A 22830-nucleotide genomic window follows, 5' to 3' on the forward strand; every position below is an offset into this window, starting at 1 on the left:
GCAGTGTTGTATCTACTTAGATGCAGACAGAGTTTGACTAGCAAATAAGTTTCCAAAGGCAGTGCGGCCTCTAAAATTACGGCGTTGACAGTATTCCCACTAATCCTTACAAAAGAAAATGTCTTGGAACAGAAGTGTAGCTCGAGAACGCAACTCAAATGGATGTCATAGAACAGAAGCGGTTATTAAGATCGTGCGAGATAGCAAAAGTCTTGGCATTGGAAAGCCACCCCAAAAGCAATGACATGCAATGACTCTTCTATAACTACGCAAAAGAAACACGTCATAATCGGAGTCATCATTGCAATGAGTTAGTTCCATTTGGAAGTGTCTTGAAGCGATTAACAGTGACTTTGAAAGAATGGTGAAGTCGGTCTTCAATCCTATCCTCGCTGCATTGGCGCATTTACCAGTCCATGTCTTTCCATAACCCTCCTCGCCGCCAGGGCAGCAGCCTCGCTTGCACGAAGTGTCCCAGTTGCCATGATCGCAGTAAATTCCCTTGCGATCTCTTCCTGGACCATGTTGCGAGCCTCGCCCAGGGGATCGCCTGCCACCAGAGAATTCTCCTCCCCTCTTGCTGAAGCTGGTTGAACAGCAGGTGGAACCACATTTCCGTTGTCAGGAACCTTAGCTGGTGAAATCCCAGAATTGACATCTTTGCCGGTGGCTTGTACAGAGGCATCCGTTGTGGTTGGGCTTGAAGTAACAGCACTAGGTGCAGCAGGCATCGCAGCGACGGCTGCGGCAGGAGCGAACTGAGGGGCTTGAGGTACAGTGCCCGACTTCAAAGTTGTTTCTAGTTGCTGAATCATAGGAACTGCAAACAAGCACAATTGTCATTGGTCTCTGAATTTACCCAATATCACTTGTTAAGTGATCTTTCTAAAGCCGCTTATAATCTTGAAATTGAGATATGACACAATGGATTTGGTGATCTACAATTATCAAATCATCACCCTGGTCTTATCTTTCCATATCAAGTATAGTTTTATCGTAACTGTTTTCTTTGTGTTATAGATCCATTAGCGACTTCTAGGACTTTTGAATATGGTAAAAGAATGAGAAGATTTTAAAGTTCTCAAGGGCATAATAGACGGAAGATACAAAAAAAGGAAGTAAAGATGAGATATCTCACGGATCAATGCTCCCATTGGGCTGCTCATGACTTCATTGGGTAACCGGAGGATGTAGTCTGGAATTGTGGTGTCCACAAGGAACTGTGCTACCTCATTGCTAAAGTTGTTGCAATTGTGACTGAGAAGGCTGTAGGTGGCACCCGTATACCGTGGACTGATCTCCTGCAGGTACTCCTCGAAGACTTCCTCAGGTACATGTGTCACCCCCAGATCCACAATCCGGACTGGATTTCCATAGGGGGTCTTTCCGGCCGGATCGTGTTGAATGCCTCCTGAGAAGTAGTATTCCTTTCCGTAGACTACGAGACCAGTGTGCCTGTTGTAGGACACATTGCAGAAAGACTACTTGAGAGGGAAGGAAATGAAAATCAAGTCCGTTGGACCAAAAAGACCAAGATACCTTTCATTAAAATTCAATATCCATCCCAGTCTTTTATGACCACTGCGCCCCTCTTAGTTCACTTAGATGATGTTAACAAATGAATAGCGACCGACAGTAGCTAGAACTATTAGATTACTTCCTCTTTCCTTCTTTTCTCAGACTGAGATCCAAATATCTTAAATCATCATAGGATTGAAACCGCAAAACAAATTATGATAATATTCAAGCTTGTCCTCAAGAAGGGAAGCCTCGATCCCGTACTAGGGTTGCTTCTTAGACTTTGGGGACCAAGATTGGGTTACGGCAGCAGCCACATATATTGACCATCCTCAAACCATGAATCAGTGGGGACCTTCTGCACGGGACATCTCTTATCAAGTAACATTCTAACCAAAATCAACCCAGAAGCTAATGCCTTATTCTTCTTAAATTACAGATGAAATGTGAGAGAACTCAGGAAGAATAGCACAAGCACCACCTTAAGCTATAGATGTCACTCAATCCAACCTAATTAGCATAGTCTGTACATTGATAGTTGTTTTGGCCCAATAAGTTATATAATCATATAGACCAAGAGCCTTACATCAATCCTATGAGGTACTTCTCTGAAAAATTAATATATCTTTTACAAGTACTGCTAATCAGCAACATACATTAGTTATATTCGTGTGAACTGTTTCCATCTAAGACACAAACTAATACAGTCCACTAAGTCATGCATGAGCTATGTGCAGCTCAATAAACACTCTGCGATTTTAGTTGGCATAACAAGCATGCTACTAATCACTCTTAACAACTGCAATTATCGTTCTTAAGGCTTCAGAGCTGTCGGTCATTTTCGTTGGCATGTAATGTAATTCAATTTTCAGCAACAAGCAAAACAAAAATTGATGTTTATATCCAAACTGAGATCCAACAAACACATGTCAGAGAAAGAATCTTACCAAACAGCTTCAATGGCCTTTCCCAAAAATGTCGCCGAAAGCTGCCTAGCAAGTCCTTGGCTAAGATCGTACACATGTAACTTGACCTTAAACCCATCCTGCCGTAAAAAAAGCAACGAACTTTAAAAGATAGATCAAGAGTAGCACTACTTCCCTCTAATAGGAGGAATTGACGAGAGCCTGCAACAAACCCTTACCCCCGCCATATTCCTAAAATCCCAGGGTATATGCTGTACAGCTTCAAATTCAACCAAATCTGAAAGAATCAGAAGGAAGAGAACCAAATCGTCATCATATATTCTTCGATTTATGAACCTCTAACAATATTACTAAACCCTAGAATTATAACCAGATTAAGGAAGCCAAAAAAGATGCACCAAATACTCCGACTTTACTCGATGTCAGGAAGCAAGGCAACCGAAACAGCAGCACAAATCCGACGAAAAATTAGTACAGAAGAAAGAAAATGTCGTACATAATACGAGGAACCACATAAAATTTCTCCTTTGATTCAGTATAACTTTGAACAGGATATGCACTGATAAGCGTCGTCGAAGAAATCAACCAATCAAAGAGGAAAGAGGATCGTTCAAACGAAAAGGAAAAGAAGAAAGGGAAGGAACAGAATACCTGCGCGAAAGGAGGAGACGCAACAAAGAGAATAGGGATGCAATGGGAGGAGCGGGCCTTTTTAAAGGGCCCGTTTCCCCTCGGCTAGCGTTGGGAAACCGCATTTGGACGGTCCCGGAAAGGATTCGTTGCAGGAAAGATCCCGTGAGAGGCGTTCGGATGATGGGCCCGAAATTAAACTTTACATGACGTGGCAATCTCTTAACCCATTTGCAAGAATTCTTTATGCGAGATATTGTATCGAGAGGCGGTGGCCCACAGCGCGCGGTTGTAGGAGCTTCCAGAAACCCTCCGACTCGGTCCGGGAAACGTGGCGGGACAGCCAAGGGAGGCAGCGTAGAGAAGCTTCTGGAGACCACTGGGTCGGTGGACCGGGTCAGACCCAGTCAACTCATTTGGGCCGGACAAGAATAGGCAAAAGAGGACCGTCCATCAGATGCTGGCGCGAATCTCCAGAGAGGATCGTATTAAACTTGCTTCCCACGGGAAAAGGATATCACGAAACAAATACCGAGTTGATGGTGCAACGCGGCCGGTGGACTGTGCTGCTGCTCACAGCGAAGAAACAATCACAGAAGCCCTGATGAGAGAACGGTCAAACTTGAACGACACTGCTCTCTCTTCTATAAATTTCTTTAAGAACATAAAACTTATTTTAAATATTTTTTGGTTGTTATAAAAACTATTTTAACAGAGGAATATGTTTTTGGTATAAGACAATATTATTTCATGTGCAACACTTTTGGCCTATCTAAGTAGAGTCCTAATTCATTAGATTTGATGATTAATATTTTTCTTCCCTTTAATTTCTTTTCTCCAAATATATATTTAATTAAATATTCTGATCGATTTCATAGGAGGAATATAATTTTGCCTTAAATGATGATTCTAAGCTTTATCTTGTTTTTATATCCAATAATTAAAGGTGAAATCTTGAGAGTTTTTTCTTAGGAGACTAATAAAAATAATAATATAATTATAATTAATTATGTTAAGTTATATTTTGATTGGTTGATGTGGATGTTTATTCACGACTAATGTTTGTTTTCGAGTTTGTCTTAAGATAACATGAGATTGTATTAAAAAAAAGTTTTGATAAGGATATTTAATTAAGTAACTAAAAGTTTACAAGCTTTTTAGATATTCCTTATCTTATGAGCCTACAGAATCATATTATAGTATTCAAATATTGACTTATCATAATGATGCTGGAAGAAAAATCGTGAGCTATTGACTCTCGTAAAGATATTTACTCATGATTAAAAGTAGATAAATCAATGGTTTATAAATCTCCAATCATTTTTATTCTCTTTTTTTTATACCAAGTTTATAAAATACAGAATATAAACGAGATTATAATGTAGGATATTTTATGATCGTTGGATTAGAGATGATGATTAATACCGCACACACCGTTTAGAAGAGGATGAACGGAGTAAGAGTTTATTAAGTCAGCTTGGCATTGGTATGATGCGATTCATCTTGTGGGAGCCCTTTAAGAGCCTCGAAGATACACCACCGGGATGGTCATCAACTTTCAGAGAGAGTGTTCAAACCTGGGCGAACGAGAAAACGTTGGCCGTATGCTTCCCCATATTCTGCGGGAATATGATTGAAAACCGTGTAGGTTGGAAGCGGGCAATAGCAACACAGCTTTCTCTCAGAAAACCAGTAGAAGAAAGCTGAAGAACCAGTTCCAGCACCATGCATGATTCCTTCCAAGATAAAGAAAAACTAGCATCTGATGCAGGGAGGGAGGGAGTGTTACGACTTGCAAGTACAAGTTGTTGGTGTCTCCGATGCCGAAGCACATCGGATTGGATTTCAGAGGAAGAAAAGCCAAAACTTGTGGTGCCTGATAGATTCGTAAAACCATCAATTCCATCTGACCCCACCTGCTGCATCGAACCCAAGATCATGAGCATCCATCCCCTTGTGTCTGCCGAAAGCTGGAGAGAGAACCAAAGACTGCAGAGGCCACACATCAATTATGAAGGCTGCATCCTATTCCAATGATATCAAAAGCTACTTTTGCTCATCAAGATGCTTCTTTGTTCTCTTCTGATGTCCGATGGCCATGGTGGGAATGAGAACATGATATTATTACATTTCAAAAACAAAGCTTCGTCGGTATTCATTCGCATGTCCAAAGATCACAAGCAAGTAGGCTGAGATGGGAGATGTATGAAGCTAATGGAGGTCTGTTTTCATCTTATTTATCTTGGCTTGTTCCTACCGAGCCAACTCAAAGCTGACGGGAGTTGGATCCTTCTGCCAATGAATACTGTTCTATCTGGTGGACTGGCCAACACCTTGTTTGAAAAAGATGTGAACTTTTCAGCTGTTTTTAGTGTCCGTGTCCATTCCACGCTCACAGCTTACAGATTTTATCTACTGTATGTGATGTATCTGAGTTCGCCGAAAATGGAGAAAGTAGAAGACAGCCTGTTGATCACTAACTCTCACTTTAGTAGAAGGGTGGAACCATCTGCCATCATCACAACAACTATGGTGAGCGAGGAGGACATTTTAGATGATCAATAGAGGAGACAGTGACAATCTCTTAACGATAAAATAAGAAACATGAGAGAAGTAAAGAAAAGCTATTTTTTAATTAAAAATATATTAATTAAATGATATGTATAATACTAAAATATGAGATTTATCACTTATACAATAAATAATATACTAACCAACTCGAATATCCCGAAGATATAAAAAAAAAATAGATGTTTAACTATAATGAGTATAATAACATTAAAAAAAATTGATTAAAAAAGAATAAATTATAAATTTTTAATCAAATTAAATAACTCTATTAAGATAAAAAAATACCATAAACCCTATTTATATTTTATCTTTACTTTTTTTTACCATATTTAATCCAATTAAAATCGTTACCATTGATTTGAAATTAGAATCATAGATTTAAAATTATAACTATCGTTTCTGATTTTTTTACCCATTCGATTTCGATTCGAACCAAATCATAATCAGAGCTATTACTAGTTATATATGGTAAGAACACATCACAAGCATTCTTAGCGTTCGAGAAAATAAAATAGAAATTGGCGGAATGACGATAGAATGAACATGGGTGGGGGTGAATCGGCGAGGGAATCCAGCTGTGAGATGGGGCCCTGTAGCATCGCAGAGGCCCCACGCGCGGTACGAAGGGCAGCGCCCGCGGAGACCGACGAGACGGGCGACGGGACTCGCGCCGCGATTTATCGATGTCTAGAAATTTATTTTCCTTATATCGCAGCCAAAAAAAAAAAGGAGCCATGTATTGCGGAGAGAATTTTTGGCGGGAAGCTCATTCCGCTGCTCCTGAAATGGGCGGGAGTTTCCACTTGAATTTTATTTTATTTTTCTTTTTCAAAAAGAAATTTTCTGATCACTATCCGATCAATTTAGGTTTTTTTTTACGTAATTATATTTATCCTATATAAAGTTTGAAAATCGAATATTAATGCATAAAAATTATAAGCTGGAAAAAAAATAAATACACCCATTTAAATGTTGCCCTCTTAAATATTTCACATTGATAAAAAGAACTCAAGTAAAATGCTGCTTATGTTGCAATTTAGGTCATATATAATATAAAATATAATTAAATATTTTATCTTCATAATTGTTTTTCAAATGTAAAAACATCAATTGAAGTTTCAATCAACAATCAAATAATGATCCATTTGATAAATCTTACTGGAAAGAACATATTAAGAACTTTATGATTTTGTTGTAATACATAGATAGTTGTGTGTTTTATTTTTTTTTTCTCTCTTCTCTGATCTATGATCATAAACACAATCATCAAGATATTAACTGGACTAAATATTTCAACTCAAGTTGATAATAATATAATTGATCCATTGAAATTTGTAGAGACACCTATAAAAGAAACTAATGGAGTAGACTTCACATGAAATTTATAGAGAGTTCATCTAAAATTGTTTATTCCACTTTCTCTTAATTTTAATTGTTTGTCTAAATTTATCAAATGTATTTTTTTAGGCAGAATCAGTGTAATAAGGCCAAGCAATTGTGGCTTTAAATATAAATAATTAAGCAAAAAAAAGAGCCTTCCTAAAAAAGAAATCTATATTTTGCTATAAGAAAAATAGCATCTTTTGTATCACATTATAAACAAAGTATAACCAAAGTGGATGGGATGAATGCTTTCCTTGTGAGACCTATGAAACCGTATTAAATTCATAATCATATTTTAAGCATGAAAGGATCATTAAATCATGTCACTTTTCTATTGATCGTTTACTTGTCCATTTCATTTCTCCTAAGACTAAGCCTATGAATATACTTCGCATATCCAAAATTCCAAAGCCTTTGTCGTTCCTTCCTTCCCCACTACCTTTCAAAACCCCCACCTTTCTCTTCCCTTACCTTCCCTCTTCTCCGCCATTCTCTTCAGCTTCCCAAAACTTCCTCTTTCCTCGTTTGATTCCCTCCACGGTCTTCCCTTCCATTCCTCCTCGCTCGTGGGGAGTCAAGGAACAGAGAGTTGAGGGGGAAGACAACATACGAATGGGGAGGTACATGAGGAAACCCAAGTTCTCCGGCGAGCTGACGGTCATGGAGGGCGCCACCCACCAGCCCTCCCTCGGCGTCTGCACCCGCGCCCGGGCCATGGCGGCCGCCGCCGCAGCGCGGGACTCCTCCCTCTCCTACCTCGAGCTTCGCAGCCGCCGCCTCGAGAAGCCACCGGCTTCCAAGCCCAGGGACCCAGCGAAGGTGACCCCCAAATCCAACCCGAGCTCTAAGCTTTGCTCGCAGAAGGCTGGCCGTGTTCCGACATCGAATTCGGGGTCGCTGAGTTCCGCACGGATGAGGAGCGGTTCAGAAAACGACGAGGATGCGCCGCCGTATGTGGAGGTCTCGTTAGATGAGAACGATCTCGAGCCTGAATCGAGGGAAAGGTAGGTTTTTGCTGGAGACTCCTCTACAAAAACTAGAGCTTTGTGGTTGAGATTAATGAAACGGAGGATCTGTCGAATCTTGTTCTAGTTAGGGTTTATAAAAAACTAGTGTTTTTAGTTGCTGTTACTTCCTTTGTCGATTATTTTAGTGTCTTCTCTTCCCTGAATGTTTGTGTTTTGTGCTTTTATTACTGGAGAACATAAGCTTTATTGCGAAATTTAGATTTCAATTTCAATTGTAATCTGATTCTTTGAGTCCCCTTCGGACATTTAGAAGGGTTTCAAAGATACAAGTCATTTTAGAGCTAAAATATGGATTTGATAATCAGTATAATTAGTTTCTTATGATTATATACGCACAGAAAAAATGACATTGGAAGCGTACAATCATTCTTTGCATGGATCTCTCTTATGATAGTTGCTATCCTAAACATCTCACTCTTCCTACTTAATACTAGGTTTTAACCTTTAGAATTATGTTGCTTTATTTTCAGAAAAATCCCTTTAATTCGTCTTTTCTACATTGAGCAACTTTTGTAGTTGATTTGAATGGAGGTTTGCAAAAGTTCTCTTTATTATCTTTTATATTAACTTGGCTTTCATATCTTTGCTTCAAAATTGACCAAGTGAAATTCCATTGAGGCTCAATCTTGTTACTTGCCTTTGAAATTTTGTAGAACAATCCTAGAGCTAGAATTTTGTTACTGTATAAGTCTTGTTTTCGTTGACTTGTTTCAATTGTATTGGCTTCTTCTTCCCCTTTACTGAATTTTACTACTGGCAAACTAAGCCATTGTCATTATGATAAGTGGAACACCTACGAGGGGAGCCGCCTCCTCGATATTAACATGTGTTGGCTACTGGGTTTTACATGTATGTCATATCTTAAAATTATATAGCTTTCTCTATGTATCACTTTTTGGCTTCCTTGGCACCTAAGGAGTGTGGTTTCTGATAGATTTTGATTTGAACTTTAGGGGCATACGTCTTCAAACAACTATAGGTGCCATTAACAGTGCAATGTATCCTTTGTCGGGGACTTCAATTTTTCTTTTTAAAGCATTTAGAGTCCATGTTTAGATTTTTTGCACATTTGCCGCATGACTGGTGTTGAGCTCTTACTATGATGTTATTCTTTGGAGTAAAAGCAAAGGAACCACTTCATGCTCATCTTTATTCTAAAGATTGGAGCTAGTTTATTTAGTTTATTAAAGTTTCTTTTTGGTGCTCTGGCTTTATTTAACATCCCAAATTATTTATGCTTAGAAGTCCTTATGAATCTTGTTTAAATCATCCTCGAGAAATCTATGGTACTAATGTGCTGTTTGTTGGTTATTGGCATGTCAGAGAGACTACACCGTGTGGTTTGACAAGGGATTCCGGAACAATGGGGACACCAGGTTCTACAACAAGATCTACCTACTCAACTGCAGCTAAGTGGAGAATGCAGAATCCTATTTGCCAAGACATTCCTACCACTCATGAGATGGAAGAGTTTTTCGTTGGGCTAGAGAGACTCCAGCAGCAAATATTCATTGAGAAGTATATATATTCTTCAACTTCTTCCCTATTCCTAAATTAGTGAATGCATATACCTTGGAATTCAACTAGCAAAAGAACATGCTGATGAGTGCGTGCCATCATCATGTCTATTATAGAAGATTGTTCTAAAACTCCGGTCATACTTCTGATGACAGTAGCAGCTTGCAAATTTATTTTCGATGTTCCATACACCTCATATTATCTTGTTGTCTTTATCTTATTTCTAGGTACAACTTTGATCCTGTGAATGACCGCCCACTCCCTGGTCGGTATGAATGGGAAGAACTCGGCTCCTAGATAGAAGATTTACCTGTTTCTTCAGTGCCTTCTCCAACTATCTCAGCCCAGGATGTTAGTGGGGATGCAATGGCAGAGGTTGTCAAATTCTTTATCTTGTAAAAAGTTGGAAAGATCCAAAGGTAGGTGTAGTCGAATGATCCATAATGTTTAGAGGTGATGAGATAAACCGTAGAAAATCTTGTGGAAGCTTATTGTATTTCTTAACAGATCATTCTCGCGGGTTACAGGGGTCAATCACCCTTGTAATTTGCAGTCGTGAAAGAGATGATGTAGCAAACTCTTCTGTTGAGTCGGGGTTCAATGATGCTCCTCAAGATTCAGTTCTATAATTTGTCCGAATACCTTTGATAGATCCTAATAGTCTGCAAATGCTCTGTACTATGAATGCACTTAATTTAAGACTTAGTTGTGGTATATAGCATTCCTCTTATTGGTCCAGTCAGATACATGCAACATGATCCATTTCCATTATCTGTTCTTTGCAGTTATGTCTTGATGGTTGATTATTTTGAGCCTCATGATGGCAACTGGTAGTGTATTGTATTCAACATCCACCATGACAATTATTTTATGCGAGCAATATCTGTCTTTCTAGCTTTAGGGAATCTGAGGCATTTGAGGTGAATTTGATGAGCTTAATAACATCACATGATAAATCATCATCAAACAAAACATGAGATGTTTTTGTATCATATCTCAATTGGAAATGGACTCCTAAAAACCACACACCACACAACCAAAACATGAGATGGAAATGGAGACTAGCACTCCACTCCACACTGCTTGAGAACTGGTCCTTGCTGCTTGGGCAAGAAGGGATCGATCCTGACCCAGACCAGCGAGAAGAAGGAAGCAAGCAAAATGGACCAGAGCACGACGATGGTGGGAGTTCTGTTCTGCCTTCCCATCAACCCCTTCAAGAACGGATACGGATGGACGATGACGCAGAAGGAAAAGAAGAGCTTCCCGAACAGAGGCCCCCAGGAGCCGTAGCCGTTGTTGATGGCGTCGGACACGCCGGCAACCACCCCCACCATGTTAAGGATGATCAGCGTGGTGGGAGGGATGCGAAGGGTGGTCCACTTGAAGAGGTAGAGCTCCCCAAATTCTGAGTCTTCGCCAGCCTTGGCGGTGACGGTGAAGTTGGTGTCGACGCCGCCGAGGAACTTGAGGAGGCCTTGGAAGACCGCGAAGAGGTGCGCGGACACGCCGCCGATGACCCAGAACTGCTCGTTACGCCACCAGTCCTGGATGGTCACGCCGCTCCATCGGAGGTCGAGGATTCCGGTGGCGATGATGGACAGGAAGAGGGAGAGGAACCATACGCTCGCGATGTTGTCTAGCTGTTCACGGATGGCGGTGACATGCATGAGGTAGGCAGAGCTAAATGTAGAGTTTGGGCTGCTGCTACTGCGGGGCCGTGTTAGAATCTTACAGCAGGGATGATGAATTTCACGGTGAGGAGGCAGATAGCCGGAATGGTGCAGTAGGCGAGGAGGGGGATCGACGTGAACGGGTACACGATGGTGTTGGTGTACGCGAACCTCTCCAGCCATTTCAGGTTGCCGCCGTAGCCGTACCACAGAGGGCAGTGCCGGCTTAAGAAGATCTCCACCGAGCCCAGCGCCTAACGCAGCACCTGGTGAAGCCGGTCCGACAGGTTGATGGGAGCAGAACCTTTGAACGCCGCCCTCTCGGGGATGCAGTACACCGACTTCCAGCCTCGGCAATGCATCTTGAGCCCGTCAATATGTCCTCCGTCACCGAACCATATATCCACCCAATCTAGAAGACGAGGGGAGAAGAGTGACGCCATTACTCGGAGGCAAGTAGGAAGCATAGTGCAGAGTTGGAAGGCTCAAAGCATCAGATTACCTCCTTGCCCCACTCTGTCTTCTCTTCGTATCCGCAGCTGATTACGTGGATGGCCTCCTTGATAAGGCCGGCGGAGTTGATACCCTTCGGCATTCCCCCTTCGCCCATGAGGGTCGACGCGATGAACACCGGCGACTGCCCGAACCGCTTCTCGAAGTTCTTCTGCGACGTGAGCGACGACTTCTCCAGCTCCTCGTAGCCCTCCAATCCCTCCTCTATGTCCTCCAAGTCGAGCCGTCTCTTGGTGTAGCCTTTCTTGTTCACCGCCACCGTCTTCTTGCTCTTCTTCCGGTACAGGCCGAGGAATCCCTTCTTCTCTCCTTTCTTGGCCTTGGATCTTCCGGAGCCGCCGGCGCAGCAGCAGCAACAGCACCATGAAGGCCAGCTGTCGCAGGTCATCTTCCGCCTCTTCTCGGACTTCGGCGGGTCGTAGCCGTATAATGCTTGTCGATTGAAGACACAGCCGGTTCCGACGTACACCGGGCCTTGGATGCCATCCAGGCCTTTCATGTTGATCTACATAGACCAAGCGTTTTGCTCATCACATCCTGTGCTAACAGTGACGAACAAAAATGAAAGGGCGACAACATAATGTGAGGCAGATCTAGAGATCAGTAAATTACATCAAAGAAGACTACATTGCGATTGGCATATCGATCATGGCGATCGATTCCGTCGAACCTCTGAGGGAACTGGACGTAGTAGAGTTTCTTCCCCAACTGAGGGTCCATAAGGAAACACATGGCTTCCCTGACGGCCTTGCTGTGGTTGATGTAGTGATCACAGTCCAGATTCAACAAGAATGGTGCATTGGTGAGCACTGCCGACACCCGAACCTACTCATCGTATACCGTTATCTCAAGGATTGCTATTACATGTCTATTCCCGATTTTTTACTCTTAGTGTTCTATCGATCTCACCAGTGCATTCATGGCTGCTGCTTTCTTGTGGTGTTGGTAGCCCGGTCGCTTCTCACGTGAGACATACACGAGTCGAGGAAGGCGTGCCATCCTGCATCACCCACCCTTCGGCGGGTTTCTTCTGTGCGATCGCCACCAGTGCATTGATCCTCACCTTGAACTCCTCGTACTCTCGCTGGACCATTTCAATTCCATCAGACATCTCAACCTGGTTAGGTGGATCAAATCAATCCAGCTGTATCCTACCTTCATGGCCCTTCTCTCCTTGACGAAGCTGGGCTGCACCTTATCCTTCAAGTAGGCTATCTTCTGCGAGAAGTGGAACTCGGGAGTCCGAGGCTCAATACCGTGCTTCTTGCAGAACGGCACCCACCGGCTGTCGAGCCTCCGCCATTCTGCAAATGTTGGACGAACATAATTGCATGGAACCAGATTTCATGTTCACTTAGCACGTAAACTAACATGATATCAGCAACATCTTACAGCATATCATCCTCATAATTGTCCTCGTCATTTCCTCTATCATCTTTGTTTCTCAGTCCTTTTCTTTCCTGCCTTTCCTTCCATTTCTCCACTCTATTCTTCCACTCCATCTCCCTTTCCACATCTAAATCTTTACCAGCAACTGAAGCGACATTACATGAAGAGACACAATAAGAAAAGCAATTAAAAGAAAATGTAAAAGACTATCTTCGTCTTTGTCTACTACTCACCACTGCCAGCAAAGGATGACAAAGTACGGCCATTTGGCCGCCATTGTTTCGCCCGTTCCCCATTCTCCTGTTCCAAAGCGTAGCTTAGATTGTTGTGATCCATCTGAACTGCTAAGGGAACATTACAGATCCATCAAGGTAATTCAGATGGCTGCAATCTCGGCATTGGCTTGTCTGCTGAAGTTTGTTTATATTATTTTCCCTTATAGTATTGACATCATTATTATTTGCTTTTGCTAATCTGAATTACTTACTAAGTGTTCCATTCTCCCGTTCTAACATCGACGTTGACGAGTGGAGTCCAGTCAATGCCTACTAAATATACTACATTAGGAAGGCATTTAAAGGAATGTTTTCTTATTAAATTGACGATTACAACATTATATAAAGACGCCTCTTCATATGTGTTTCTATTCTAAGCATGCTCAACCTTCACAAGGCAAGGATGAAGCCTTGTCAATTATATCACAAGGTTCAACAATAAAGACTCGACAATTATTTGATTCACACTCGTTTATGTTGATTTATACATTTATCAATAGCCTAAGATCATTATAACTCTTTTTTAGTCAATAGCCAAAAAACCCTCTTCTCAATCTACGTACGTAAAAGATAAATTGATGTATAAAAGCAAATACAAAAGAGCTATACATAGATGAATAATCTTGTTAACTTTAGCCTTCATTGTGTTGTGAAGTGAGTATGACGACTGCTCCCTTAAGTCGATTGCATCCCCGAAGATTTAAAGGGACTAAATTCAAAAGTGAAAAGAAAAAAAAAAAAGGGAAAGAAAAGAAGTAATTTATAGACTGATTAGTTATAAAGTTTATTAAGATTAGGACAAAAAATATATACAATTAAATCAAGTAATTTTCCCATATTAATGTTTTATTCGTTATATTATATTGTGCATTATATCCATCCCACCATCAGCTTATTATTTTTTTTATAAATTTTATAATATATTTATAGAAATAAAAACATTAAATAGCAACAAGTTGGGTTTTTTTAATCATTTAATCTGTTTAAATTACTTGGAAATGATTCAATAAGTTTATGACAAATTTATCGGGGTAATAAGTTCGTAAATCATACCCAATTTTATGATTTTTTTAGGATAATTTATTCGAACGACACAAAAGAAAAGAGGATGAGATTAAGGGAGGACAGATTCATTAGTTTGCTAGAAGCCATCTCAAGAAGGATTAATATGCCCATGAAGAATATCAGGGTTAGATCATCTCAAATACATTAGTTTGTTGACATTTTAAATATTCGATTGATTGTTCATGCCATACAATGTCAATAGAATTTAATATGAAATTACTAGAAATGCGTGTTTAGAGATTTTAATTTTCATCATGAAAATTTAATATTTTCATTGTAGATATCTTCATTTAATGATTTTTCCTTAATGAAGAATGTTGGCAGTTTGATAACATTAATTTATTTTTTATTTGATTTAATAACGGAATTACTACAAGATTACGGGTGACTGTTAGGTCCAATTTGGGGTCGGCTCTACTCTGGACCGGGTTCAGCTGGGGGCGGACCAAATCCAACCCGGTTTGGGTTGTGGGAAGGTGGATTCAACCTAATTGGAAGCATTAGTTCGTCCAAGAAGAATAACACGGTTTGCCCACGTCAGATGATTGGCGATCTCATTCATGCTGATACAATTGCCGTCAAGTGGCCACCTCACTAGCTTGCCACGTCCTAAAATGCATATAAATGCGTCGCCTTATCAGCTTTATTCTCCCTTATCCCTTGTATCGTATAAAACACTGCTGTCATCAGCTGTTCTCCTATTTTTGGTTGTGTCCCTAAACCTCCTCTCCTTCGTCCGCGTCTCTTACTTAAATGTTGGTGGGGGAATGGAAGCAAACAATCGAACACCTACAGTGCATCCGGCGACGAGATTTCATAAAGATCCTTAGAGAGAGGAAAAAGGGGCTCAGTGGTGAGTTTAGAGACGTCGGATTTGTTCTATTGGAGCTTTTGTTTCAAAGTCTACATTGAGAATTTAGGTCTCCTGTTTGTTATTATTCTGTGATTAGACGTTTTTTTTAATCGAAGCGTTTTAGCACTAAGGGTTTGATGCTGCTAACTTTGCCGGGGTTAGAAGAAGGTCGTCGGCGCCTTCTGTTGTTTAATTACGTTCGAATTGGGTTTTGAGCAGCGTTCTAACCCTATTTGGTCTACATTCGCCTTCATGGGTTTGAAAAACGTCATTGATACTTCTGCTGTGTTATTGCATTCTGATATGGTTTTCTCTTGGGCTTATGGTTGATCATGTCAAATTTGCATACCAGCTTCGTCGATTTCATTGTGCCATCAAGTAAAGATAATTGTCTGTCTTTGGTTGGTGGGCTCAACAATGAATGTACACCCAATGTGCATGGTCCATCATGGTGGTGGTATGTGCTTGCGATCCAAGGATAGTTCACCATGCCTTATGCTAATTCAATAGGCTAACTGGGTCAAGTTCATTGCTTCTAAAATGTTTTAAGTCCAAATTAATAGTAGTAGATTCATATAATAATATAAGTTAACTCAGTTCTCTTCTGTATGTCATAGTCTAAGGGATGTTGATAGATTAACAATCATGTAAATTAGGATAAATATCTATTAGTTCTATGTTCTAAACGACCCCCGCTTCCTTACGTGAAATCCTCCACAGTTTTTCTGCCTGTTTTAGTTGGTATTTTTTGATCTGATTATAATCTATTCTGGATATAGATACTTCTGTTCTACTTTTCGCATGCAATGGAAGGTGGTGTTCACAAAGCAGATAAAACTGAATTTAAGGAATGCTTTAATTTGACATGGAAGCAGCCATATATCCTTCGTCTGGCATTTTCTGCTGGCATTGGTGGTCTGCTTTTTGGTTATGATACAGGTATCAACCATCTTCTGTCTATATTATTATAACTATAGTTCAAGCATTATATAAAAAAGATTGTCTTCTGAATTTCTGTCAAACCCATAAACCTTCTTTGTTTTGTAGATGAATTTTAATTATTACCTATACATTGCAAAGCTTAATGAATGTGGAATGATCTTTCGGATTAATGGTAAAGCATTGGTGAGGGGATTAGTAAGAAATAAGTGGCAAAGTCTTCAATTGACTTTAGAATGGTACCTAGATGGAAAAATAGACCCCAACGCATCTTGTTAACTAGGTCCATAGTATGTGATACTCCTTTTCCCTTGTAAAATTATTGTTCCCAAGCATTCATCCGGTTGTTCATTGCATCTTTCTTTATGTGGTTTTGCTATTCCTTTGTCAAGCCATTCCTATCTGCTCATGCATGTATATTATAATGGCTGCTAGAGAGATAGATTGACCACCCAAATAGTCTCCAAGAACTGGTTGTGATCATATCTTTTTCAATATACATCACATTACTAAGGTTAGTGATAATGCAAGATTATGTTTTAAGCCTCTTTATCTTTATTTGGACTTTATTTGAGCATGATAACTCTGGCATCCCACTTTATTATACAGTTCAGAACAAATGAGTGGAAAGGTAAACATCTATTTTAGACCAATATCAGCATTAACAACACTTGGAATGGAAAAAAAAACTAGTCAGATTAACAATAAGAGGTCCAAACAATATAAATTGAGGTTTGATTGATGGACTCAAACTTCATGACACTGCCACAACAGTTAGAGAAGAGGACGAATTATCACAAAGTAAAGAGGGAGAAAATATTAGACACAATATATCGAGAGAGATAATAAATTAAAAAGAACTATCTGACCAGAAAAATATTGTCAAACTAGCTAATTTTATATTATCACAAGTTGTTATATACGAGACTATGACCAAGCAACTCAACCCACTTATTTATAACTTCCAAATTTTCTTTGATCGAACTCCACTTAGCACTCATCATAAATATAAGAGAGGACAAATAACCTCATATGATTTCCTAGGTGACCATATGTTTGTTTGAGTCTTCTGGACCTTTGATCTAGAACTATAATTTGGTAAGACTAATGTGGATTAACACTATTCTAAAACAAAAATCCAGGCTATTGAACTTTCAGTCCATAGCTGAGTCCATAGTAACTCAAATAATACTGAACCCATAACAAAATAGGGATTTTGTTTGCATTTGATTTTACTTATCTATAGTTATTAATATTTGTCGGATGAGTTAAACACCTCGTAGTGAATATATCATCATAACACATATAGCTACTTAATGAACTACAGTATTTTATTTTAAAATTTTTCATTCGTTGCTTTTTATTATTCAATATTCTATAACTGTGTCGATTGTAACTCATGATTTAATAAAATTAATGAACTCATTAATTGTTTAGGTGTTATCTCCGGAGCACTTCTTTACATCAGAGATGACTTCAAATCAGTTGACAGGAGCACTGTGCTGCAGGTGCAGTTCATTACATTCATTAATTTATGTTATTTGCTTGTGCACAACAATCCACCCCTCTAAGATTTGGTGTAACCTTGCGTGAACAGGAAACCATTGTGAGCATGGCTGTAGCTGGAGCTATAATAGGAGCTGGATTCGGTGGATGGTTGAATGACAGATTTGGAAGAAGACCTTCGATTATATTGGCTGATTTGTTGTTCTTCGTTGGTGCTATAATAATGGCTGCTGCACCAATTCCTGGAATTTTAATTCTTGGGAGGATCTTTGTGGGATTTGGAGTTGGGATGGCTTCTATGACCTCTCCACTGTACATTTCTGAGGCTTCTCCTGCAAGAATTAGAGGTGCTCTTGTTAGCACTAACGGGCTACTGATAACAGGAGGACAATTTTTGTCTTACCTTATAAATCTGGCATTCACCAAGGTACTATGTCAAGTCCTTTTCTCTCATCGATAGTGGTTACCTACTAAATTGACTGTGTATCAATAAAAATGACGTTTACGACATTTGGTAGGCACCTGGTACTTGGCGATGGATGCTTGGGGTTGCAGCAGTTCCAGCACTTGTTCAATTTTTGTTAATGTTGTCCCTTCCTGAGTCACCTAGATGGCTGTATAGAAAGGTTAACATCTAAGCCTTTTCATATCAGAATCGTTTGCCATAGATTTTGTTCTTCTATGTGTCAATTTAGAATTTTCTTTTGTCCGATAGGAAAGGAAAGAAGAAGCTGTAGACATCTTGAGAAGGATATACCCTGCTGAGGAGGTTGAAGCAGAAATTGAGGCTCTACGACTATCAGTTGAAGCTGAAATTGCTGAGGAAGGTTCGATCGGAGAATATAGTTTACCTGGTAAGTTAAGGAAGGCATTGAGCAGTGTAGCTGTCCGGAGAGGACTCGTTGCAGGCATTCTCTGTCAGGTTGCTCAACAGTTTGTGGGTATCAATACCGTTATGTATTACAGTCCCACTATTGTTCAGTTGGCTGGCTTTGCTTCTAACAGTACTGCCTTAGCACTTTCTCTAATAACCTCTGGGCTCAATGCCCTTGGATCCATAGTCAGCATCTACTTTGTTGACAGAGCTGGGAGGAGAAGGTTGCTACTTCTCAGTTTGATTGGTATCGTAACCTGTCTTGCTTTACTTAGTGGTGTGTTCTTTGGAGTAACAAAACACTCGCCAGCGGTTAGCAAAGAGGAAACTCAACTATTCGGCAATTACACATGTCCTGCTTTCAACCCAACCTCAGGCATGGAATGGACGTGTATGGATTGCATGAGAGCAACTTCTGAGTGTGGCTTTTGTGCTCATGGAGGGAATAAAGTAAGTACTCAGCTGTTAAATCCCTTTATCCTTAAATCCTTACTGTTGTTTGTATTTTAGTAAGAATCCTGGTTGTTCTAACCATGAATCATTATGTCATTTTAAGAAGCTATTAATCTATTGTTTTCCACATAGCGGTGTAAGAGATATTTAGAATGCCTTAGCTTTTAGGTAGAGCTATGTTCGGTCCAGGATGACTTAAAACCGTGTGAAATTGTTCTTGTTTTCAACAAGTGTGGAACAGTTCAAGCTCCTTGCAGATAATGATCTGCAACTAGCCTTGAAGTTTTCAGTTAAATCGACTTCATCTCTTTTGGTCTCATGTTATATCACATATCTTCCTACTTAAGTGGAACATTAAATTCATAAGTCTAGTTACATCAATGTTCTAAACCATATTATCTATTGTGCTTCGAATTTCTATACAGCTTCTTCCCGGAGCATGCTTGCGGTCGGATTCTACGGTTAGAGATGCTTGTCACGCCAATCATCGTGAGTGGTATACTCGAGGATGCCCAAGCAACTTTGGATGGTTGGCTCTCGTCGCTCTCGGAGCATACATTGTATCTTACTCTCCTGGCATGGGCACTGTCCCCTGGATTGTCAACTCGGAGATATACCCCTTACGATACCGAGGACTCTGTGGGGGGTTGGCCGCAGTAGCTAATTGGGTCTCCAATCTGATCGTCACGCAAACCTTTCTGAGCTTGACGGAGGCTTTAGGAACAGCTCCCACCTTCCTCTTGTTCTGTGGCATTTCTGCTGTTGCCTTTGTGTTTATCTTTTTACTTGTACCGGAAACCAAGGGTTTGTCATTCGAAGAAGTGGAGAAGATGCTGGAAAGCAATGATTATAAGGCATGGCGTGGAGCAAGGACTCAGGAAAGCAAAGACCATAATACATGACTATTATTCATCATAAGAGATGTTATTCATGTTACTGTCTTACAAATAAAAATTTTACGAAAACTTTTGTCTGCTGAGCATTTTCATTGTGTGCCACAAATTTACAAATTTTCATGGTGTTAGCTATAGAAGCACTATAATCAAATTGACTTGGAGCTACTTTGCTTGCAAAGTTCTACTTAGAAAGCATTTACTTCAGAGGTTTGTCGAGCATCGCCAATTTGAGTTGGCCTGCACTTAGATGTTGAGAGTTTCTATTAGGATACAAATATTTTTCCTATTTTCTCTGTTTTCTGGATAGACTATTAGGGTTCAAGATGTGGAAAATATTTGCATAATGTTCAAATCTTCTCATATATCTTCTCTCACTTGCTTCTTTCTTGTTCCTCATCATCTGGTGTTACATAAAACGCAAATGTCTCTCCACACAGTAAATTTATAGCATAGAAACTCTCATGAATTGCATGAAGAAAAAAGACTCCATGCATTTTCAATTAAAAACATATTGTTGCATCATTAACTGTTATAGAATCAGTTCAACTATTTCATAATAGAAAGATGACTGTGTAGTAAATGAAAGTGCGAGGATGGCAAGATAGGATCAAGTAATCTGATGGTTATAAGTGCAGCGATAACTTGCTTCAGCAACACAAAATCCATTTCCACATAAATTTAGACGGCAGTGAGTTCAAAGATACAAAAGGGCATAAAGAATACTGTACATTTTATCACCATCTATCTGGGCACTAAGCTTTAGTACATGATAGAAGCAAGAGAAAAAAGATGGTAGCAGTTAGACAAAACATGTAGGTTTCAGATTAGGATACAGATCTGCTGTCTGTGAATGGATCATCGCAACTGCTATGGCGAAAGACTGCAGAGCTGATAGGTTTAATGACATAACATGTCTTTGCTCACATTCAACACTTTGAGAGTGGGTTCACTGTGTTTTACATCAGATATAGTATACAGGACCAATGCATCCTCTTTTGTCTATTATGTACTTGCGGCTCGACCAATGCATCTTCTTTTGTGTAGTGCTTGTTTGATATGACCAATAATATGAGGTCAAATGATATAGTCATTATTCTTAACTAATCATGCTTAAATACATGTAGTTTAATTAACACCATGCTAGTACTAACACTCAAAAGGAATATTTTCTTTTTAAATTAATGATTACATTATTCTAACCTTGGTAAGCATTATGAACTTATAAAATTAAGTTAGAGTTGTAACATTCCATTAGTCTCACATCGAAAGTAAACAATGTGTATGATTAGCTTATAAGGGCCTGATGAGTGTACTATGTTAACTCCCACTTAGGTATTTTGATCCGTCGTTAAGGATCAAAATGGAGTTATTAGCCAGTTGGCTTATCAGACTCGGGTCGTGATAAGAGTTGTTCAGTTGTTAGATGGATATTATTGGCCCACAACAAACAATTAAATATTGATATTATAAATTTTAGTCTAATTGATTAGGTATAAAGTTTATTAGGATCAGGACAAAAATTATATATAATTAAATAAAGTAATTTTCCCATATTAATATTATATTTGTTATATTATATTATGCAGTATAACCATCCCACCATCAGCATATTAATTTTTATTTTTAAAATTTTATAATGTATTTTTAGAAATGAAAATAATAAATTATCATTCCTCCACGGTCCATTAAACCGAAAAAATAGAAACAAGTTGGGTTCTTTAATCATTTGATATGTTTAAATTACTCGGAGATGATTCAACAAATTTATTAGGATAGTAAGTTCTTAAATCATATCTAATTTTGTGATTTTTTTGGGGTAATTTATGCCTTTCCATGAACGACACAAGAACAGAGAGTGAGATTATGAGAGGACATATTCATTAGGTTTGTCAGAAGCCATCTCAAGAAGGATTAATCTGCTCGTGAAGAATATCAAGGTTTGATCGTGCCAAATACTCAATCCACCTTGCTACTTCCTAAATAGCTTGTTGTGTCCTATTTTACTTGTGCTCGTTATCTAAGGTGTGCTATTAATTTTAGCCATGCGAGCCACCAATGCAATTCCCTTAATTGCTTCTTAATAAAAAAATATCGTTATTTATTTTCTAAACAATAATATGCGCTTATTAGAAATTTTATTTAGCAATCAATTAGGTATGATTTATTTACTTCTAATTTAAAATAAAAAAAAATAATATATTTTTACCACTTTGTAAATCTGTAATTTTATGATGTATTTGAGACACTTGTTTAATGATATATTATTTTATGAATTTAGTTTTATAAATTAATATCATGCCACTGGTATTTCATATCTAAATTATCATTTAATTGTCATCATGAAATTTACAATTTCTAATAATTTTGCTTCTATGAATGAAATCAGCAGTTTGTTGACATTTTAAATATTTGATTGATTGTTCATGCGATAGAATGGCAATAGAATTCAATATGAAATTACTAAAAATGCATGTTTAGAGATTTTAATTTTCACCATGAAAATTTAATATTTTCAATGTGGATATCTTCATTTAATGATTTTCCCTTCATGAAGAATATTGACAGTTTGCTAACATTAATTGATTTTTTATTTGATTTAATAACGGAATTACTAAAATATTATGTTCTGAAAAAGTTTATCCCGAAATCTGAATAAAAGTCGGATTTAATTAGGGGTGACTGTCAGGTCCGATTCGGGTCGGGTCTGCTCTGGACCGGGTTCAGCTGGGGGCGGACCAAATCCAACCCGGTATGGGTTGTGGGAAGGTGGATTCAACCTAATCGGAAGCATTAGTTCGTCCAGGAAAAATATCAGGGTTC

General features: G+C 39.1%; 3 protein-coding genes and 1 pseudogene across 4 annotated transcripts; 2 read left to right on the forward strand and 2 right to left on the reverse strand.

Moving 5' to 3' along the window:
* Positions 1-137: 137 nt before the first annotated feature.
* LOC135611080 (uncharacterized) lies at positions 138-3170 on the reverse strand. Of its 2 annotated transcripts, none has more exons than XM_065106380.1 (5): positions 3096-3170; positions 2663-2721; positions 2466-2563; positions 1139-1455; positions 138-820 (listed from the first exon to the last, which is right to left on the reverse strand). In XM_065106380.1, exons 2-5 carry the CDS (start codon positions 2669-2671, stop codon positions 384-386), a joined length of 861 nt encoding a protein of 286 aa, XP_064962452.1. In that variant the 5' UTR covers positions 2672-2721; positions 3096-3170; the 3' UTR covers positions 138-383. The 2 variants fall into 2 exon arrangements, with proteins under 2 accessions (XP_064962452.1, XP_064962451.1); XM_065106379.1 differs by lacking the exon at positions 3096-3170 and adding an exon at positions 2941-2974.
* Positions 3171-7446: 4276 nt separating this feature from the next.
* Positions 7447-10320, forward strand: LOC103982649 (cyclin-dependent kinase inhibitor 5). Its single transcript, XM_009399632.3, has 3 exons — positions 7447-8032; positions 9380-9574; positions 9802-10320. Exons 1-3 carry the CDS (start codon positions 7641-7643, stop codon positions 9869-9871), a joined length of 657 nt encoding a protein of 218 aa, XP_009397907.2. The 5' UTR covers positions 7447-7640; the 3' UTR covers positions 9872-10320.
* Positions 10321-10635: 315 nt separating this feature from the next.
* LOC103983407 (cellulose synthase A catalytic subunit 7 [UDP-forming]-like) lies at positions 10636-12259 on the reverse strand (annotated as a pseudogene).
* A 2912-nt stretch (positions 12260-15171) lies between these two features.
* On the forward strand, positions 15172-20111 carry LOC103983406 (probable inositol transporter 2). Its single transcript, XM_065106383.1, has 7 exons — positions 15172-15342; positions 16122-16281; positions 17719-17789; positions 17879-18214; positions 18306-18413; positions 18503-19111; positions 19540-20111. The coding sequence occupies exons 2-7, from the start codon at positions 16149-16151 to the stop codon at positions 20014-20016; spliced, it is 1734 nt and encodes a 577-aa protein (XP_064962455.1). The 5' UTR covers positions 15172-15342; positions 16122-16148; the 3' UTR covers positions 20017-20111.
* The last annotated feature ends 2719 nt before the right edge of the window (positions 20112-22830 follow it).

The sequence above is a fragment of the Musa acuminata genome, chromosome BXJ2-4 (genome assembly GCF_036884655.1).
Source record: "Musa acuminata AAA Group cultivar baxijiao chromosome BXJ2-4, Cavendish_Baxijiao_AAA, whole genome shotgun sequence".
In the NCBI taxonomy this organism is placed as follows: Eukaryota; Viridiplantae; Streptophyta; class Magnoliopsida; order Zingiberales; family Musaceae; genus Musa; species Musa acuminata.

What these genes read in the sequence shown, in the direction of transcription:
- LOC135611080 (XM_065106379.1), bottom strand. An exon ending in ATTTTAGGAATATGGCGGGG is followed by an intron (nt 2,564 to 2,662) that starts GTAAGGGTTTGT and finishes TTTTTACGGCAG; the next exon opens with GATGGGTTTAAGGTCAAGTT. An exon ending in CCCAATGGGAGCATTGATCC is followed by an intron (nt 821 to 1,138) that starts GTGAGATATCTC and finishes GCTTGTTTGCAG; the next exon opens with TTCCTATGATTCAGCAACTA.
- LOC103982649 (XM_009399632.3), top strand. Translation starts at nt 7,641, where the DNA reads ATGGGGAGGTACATGAGGAAACCCAAGTTCTCCGGCGAGCTGACGGTC. An exon ending in GAGCCTGAATCGAGGGAAAG is followed by an intron (nt 8,033 to 9,379) that starts GTAGGTTTTTGC and finishes TTGGCATGTCAG; the next exon opens with AGAGACTACACCGTGTGGTT. An exon ending in CAGCAAATATTCATTGAGAA is followed by an intron (nt 9,575 to 9,801) that starts GTATATATATTC and finishes TCTTATTTCTAG; the next exon opens with GTACAACTTTGATCCTGTGA.
- LOC103983406 (XM_065106383.1), top strand. Translation starts at nt 16,149, where the DNA reads ATGGAAGGTGGTGTTCACAAAGCAGATAAAACTGAATTTAAGGAATGC. An exon ending in TAAATCTGGCATTCACCAAG is followed by an intron (nt 18,215 to 18,305) that starts GTACTATGTCAA and finishes GACATTTGGTAG; the next exon opens with GCACCTGGTACTTGGCGATG. An exon ending in CTAGATGGCTGTATAGAAAG is followed by an intron (nt 18,414 to 18,502) that starts GTTAACATCTAA and finishes TTTGTCCGATAG; the next exon opens with GAAAGGAAAGAAGAAGCTGT.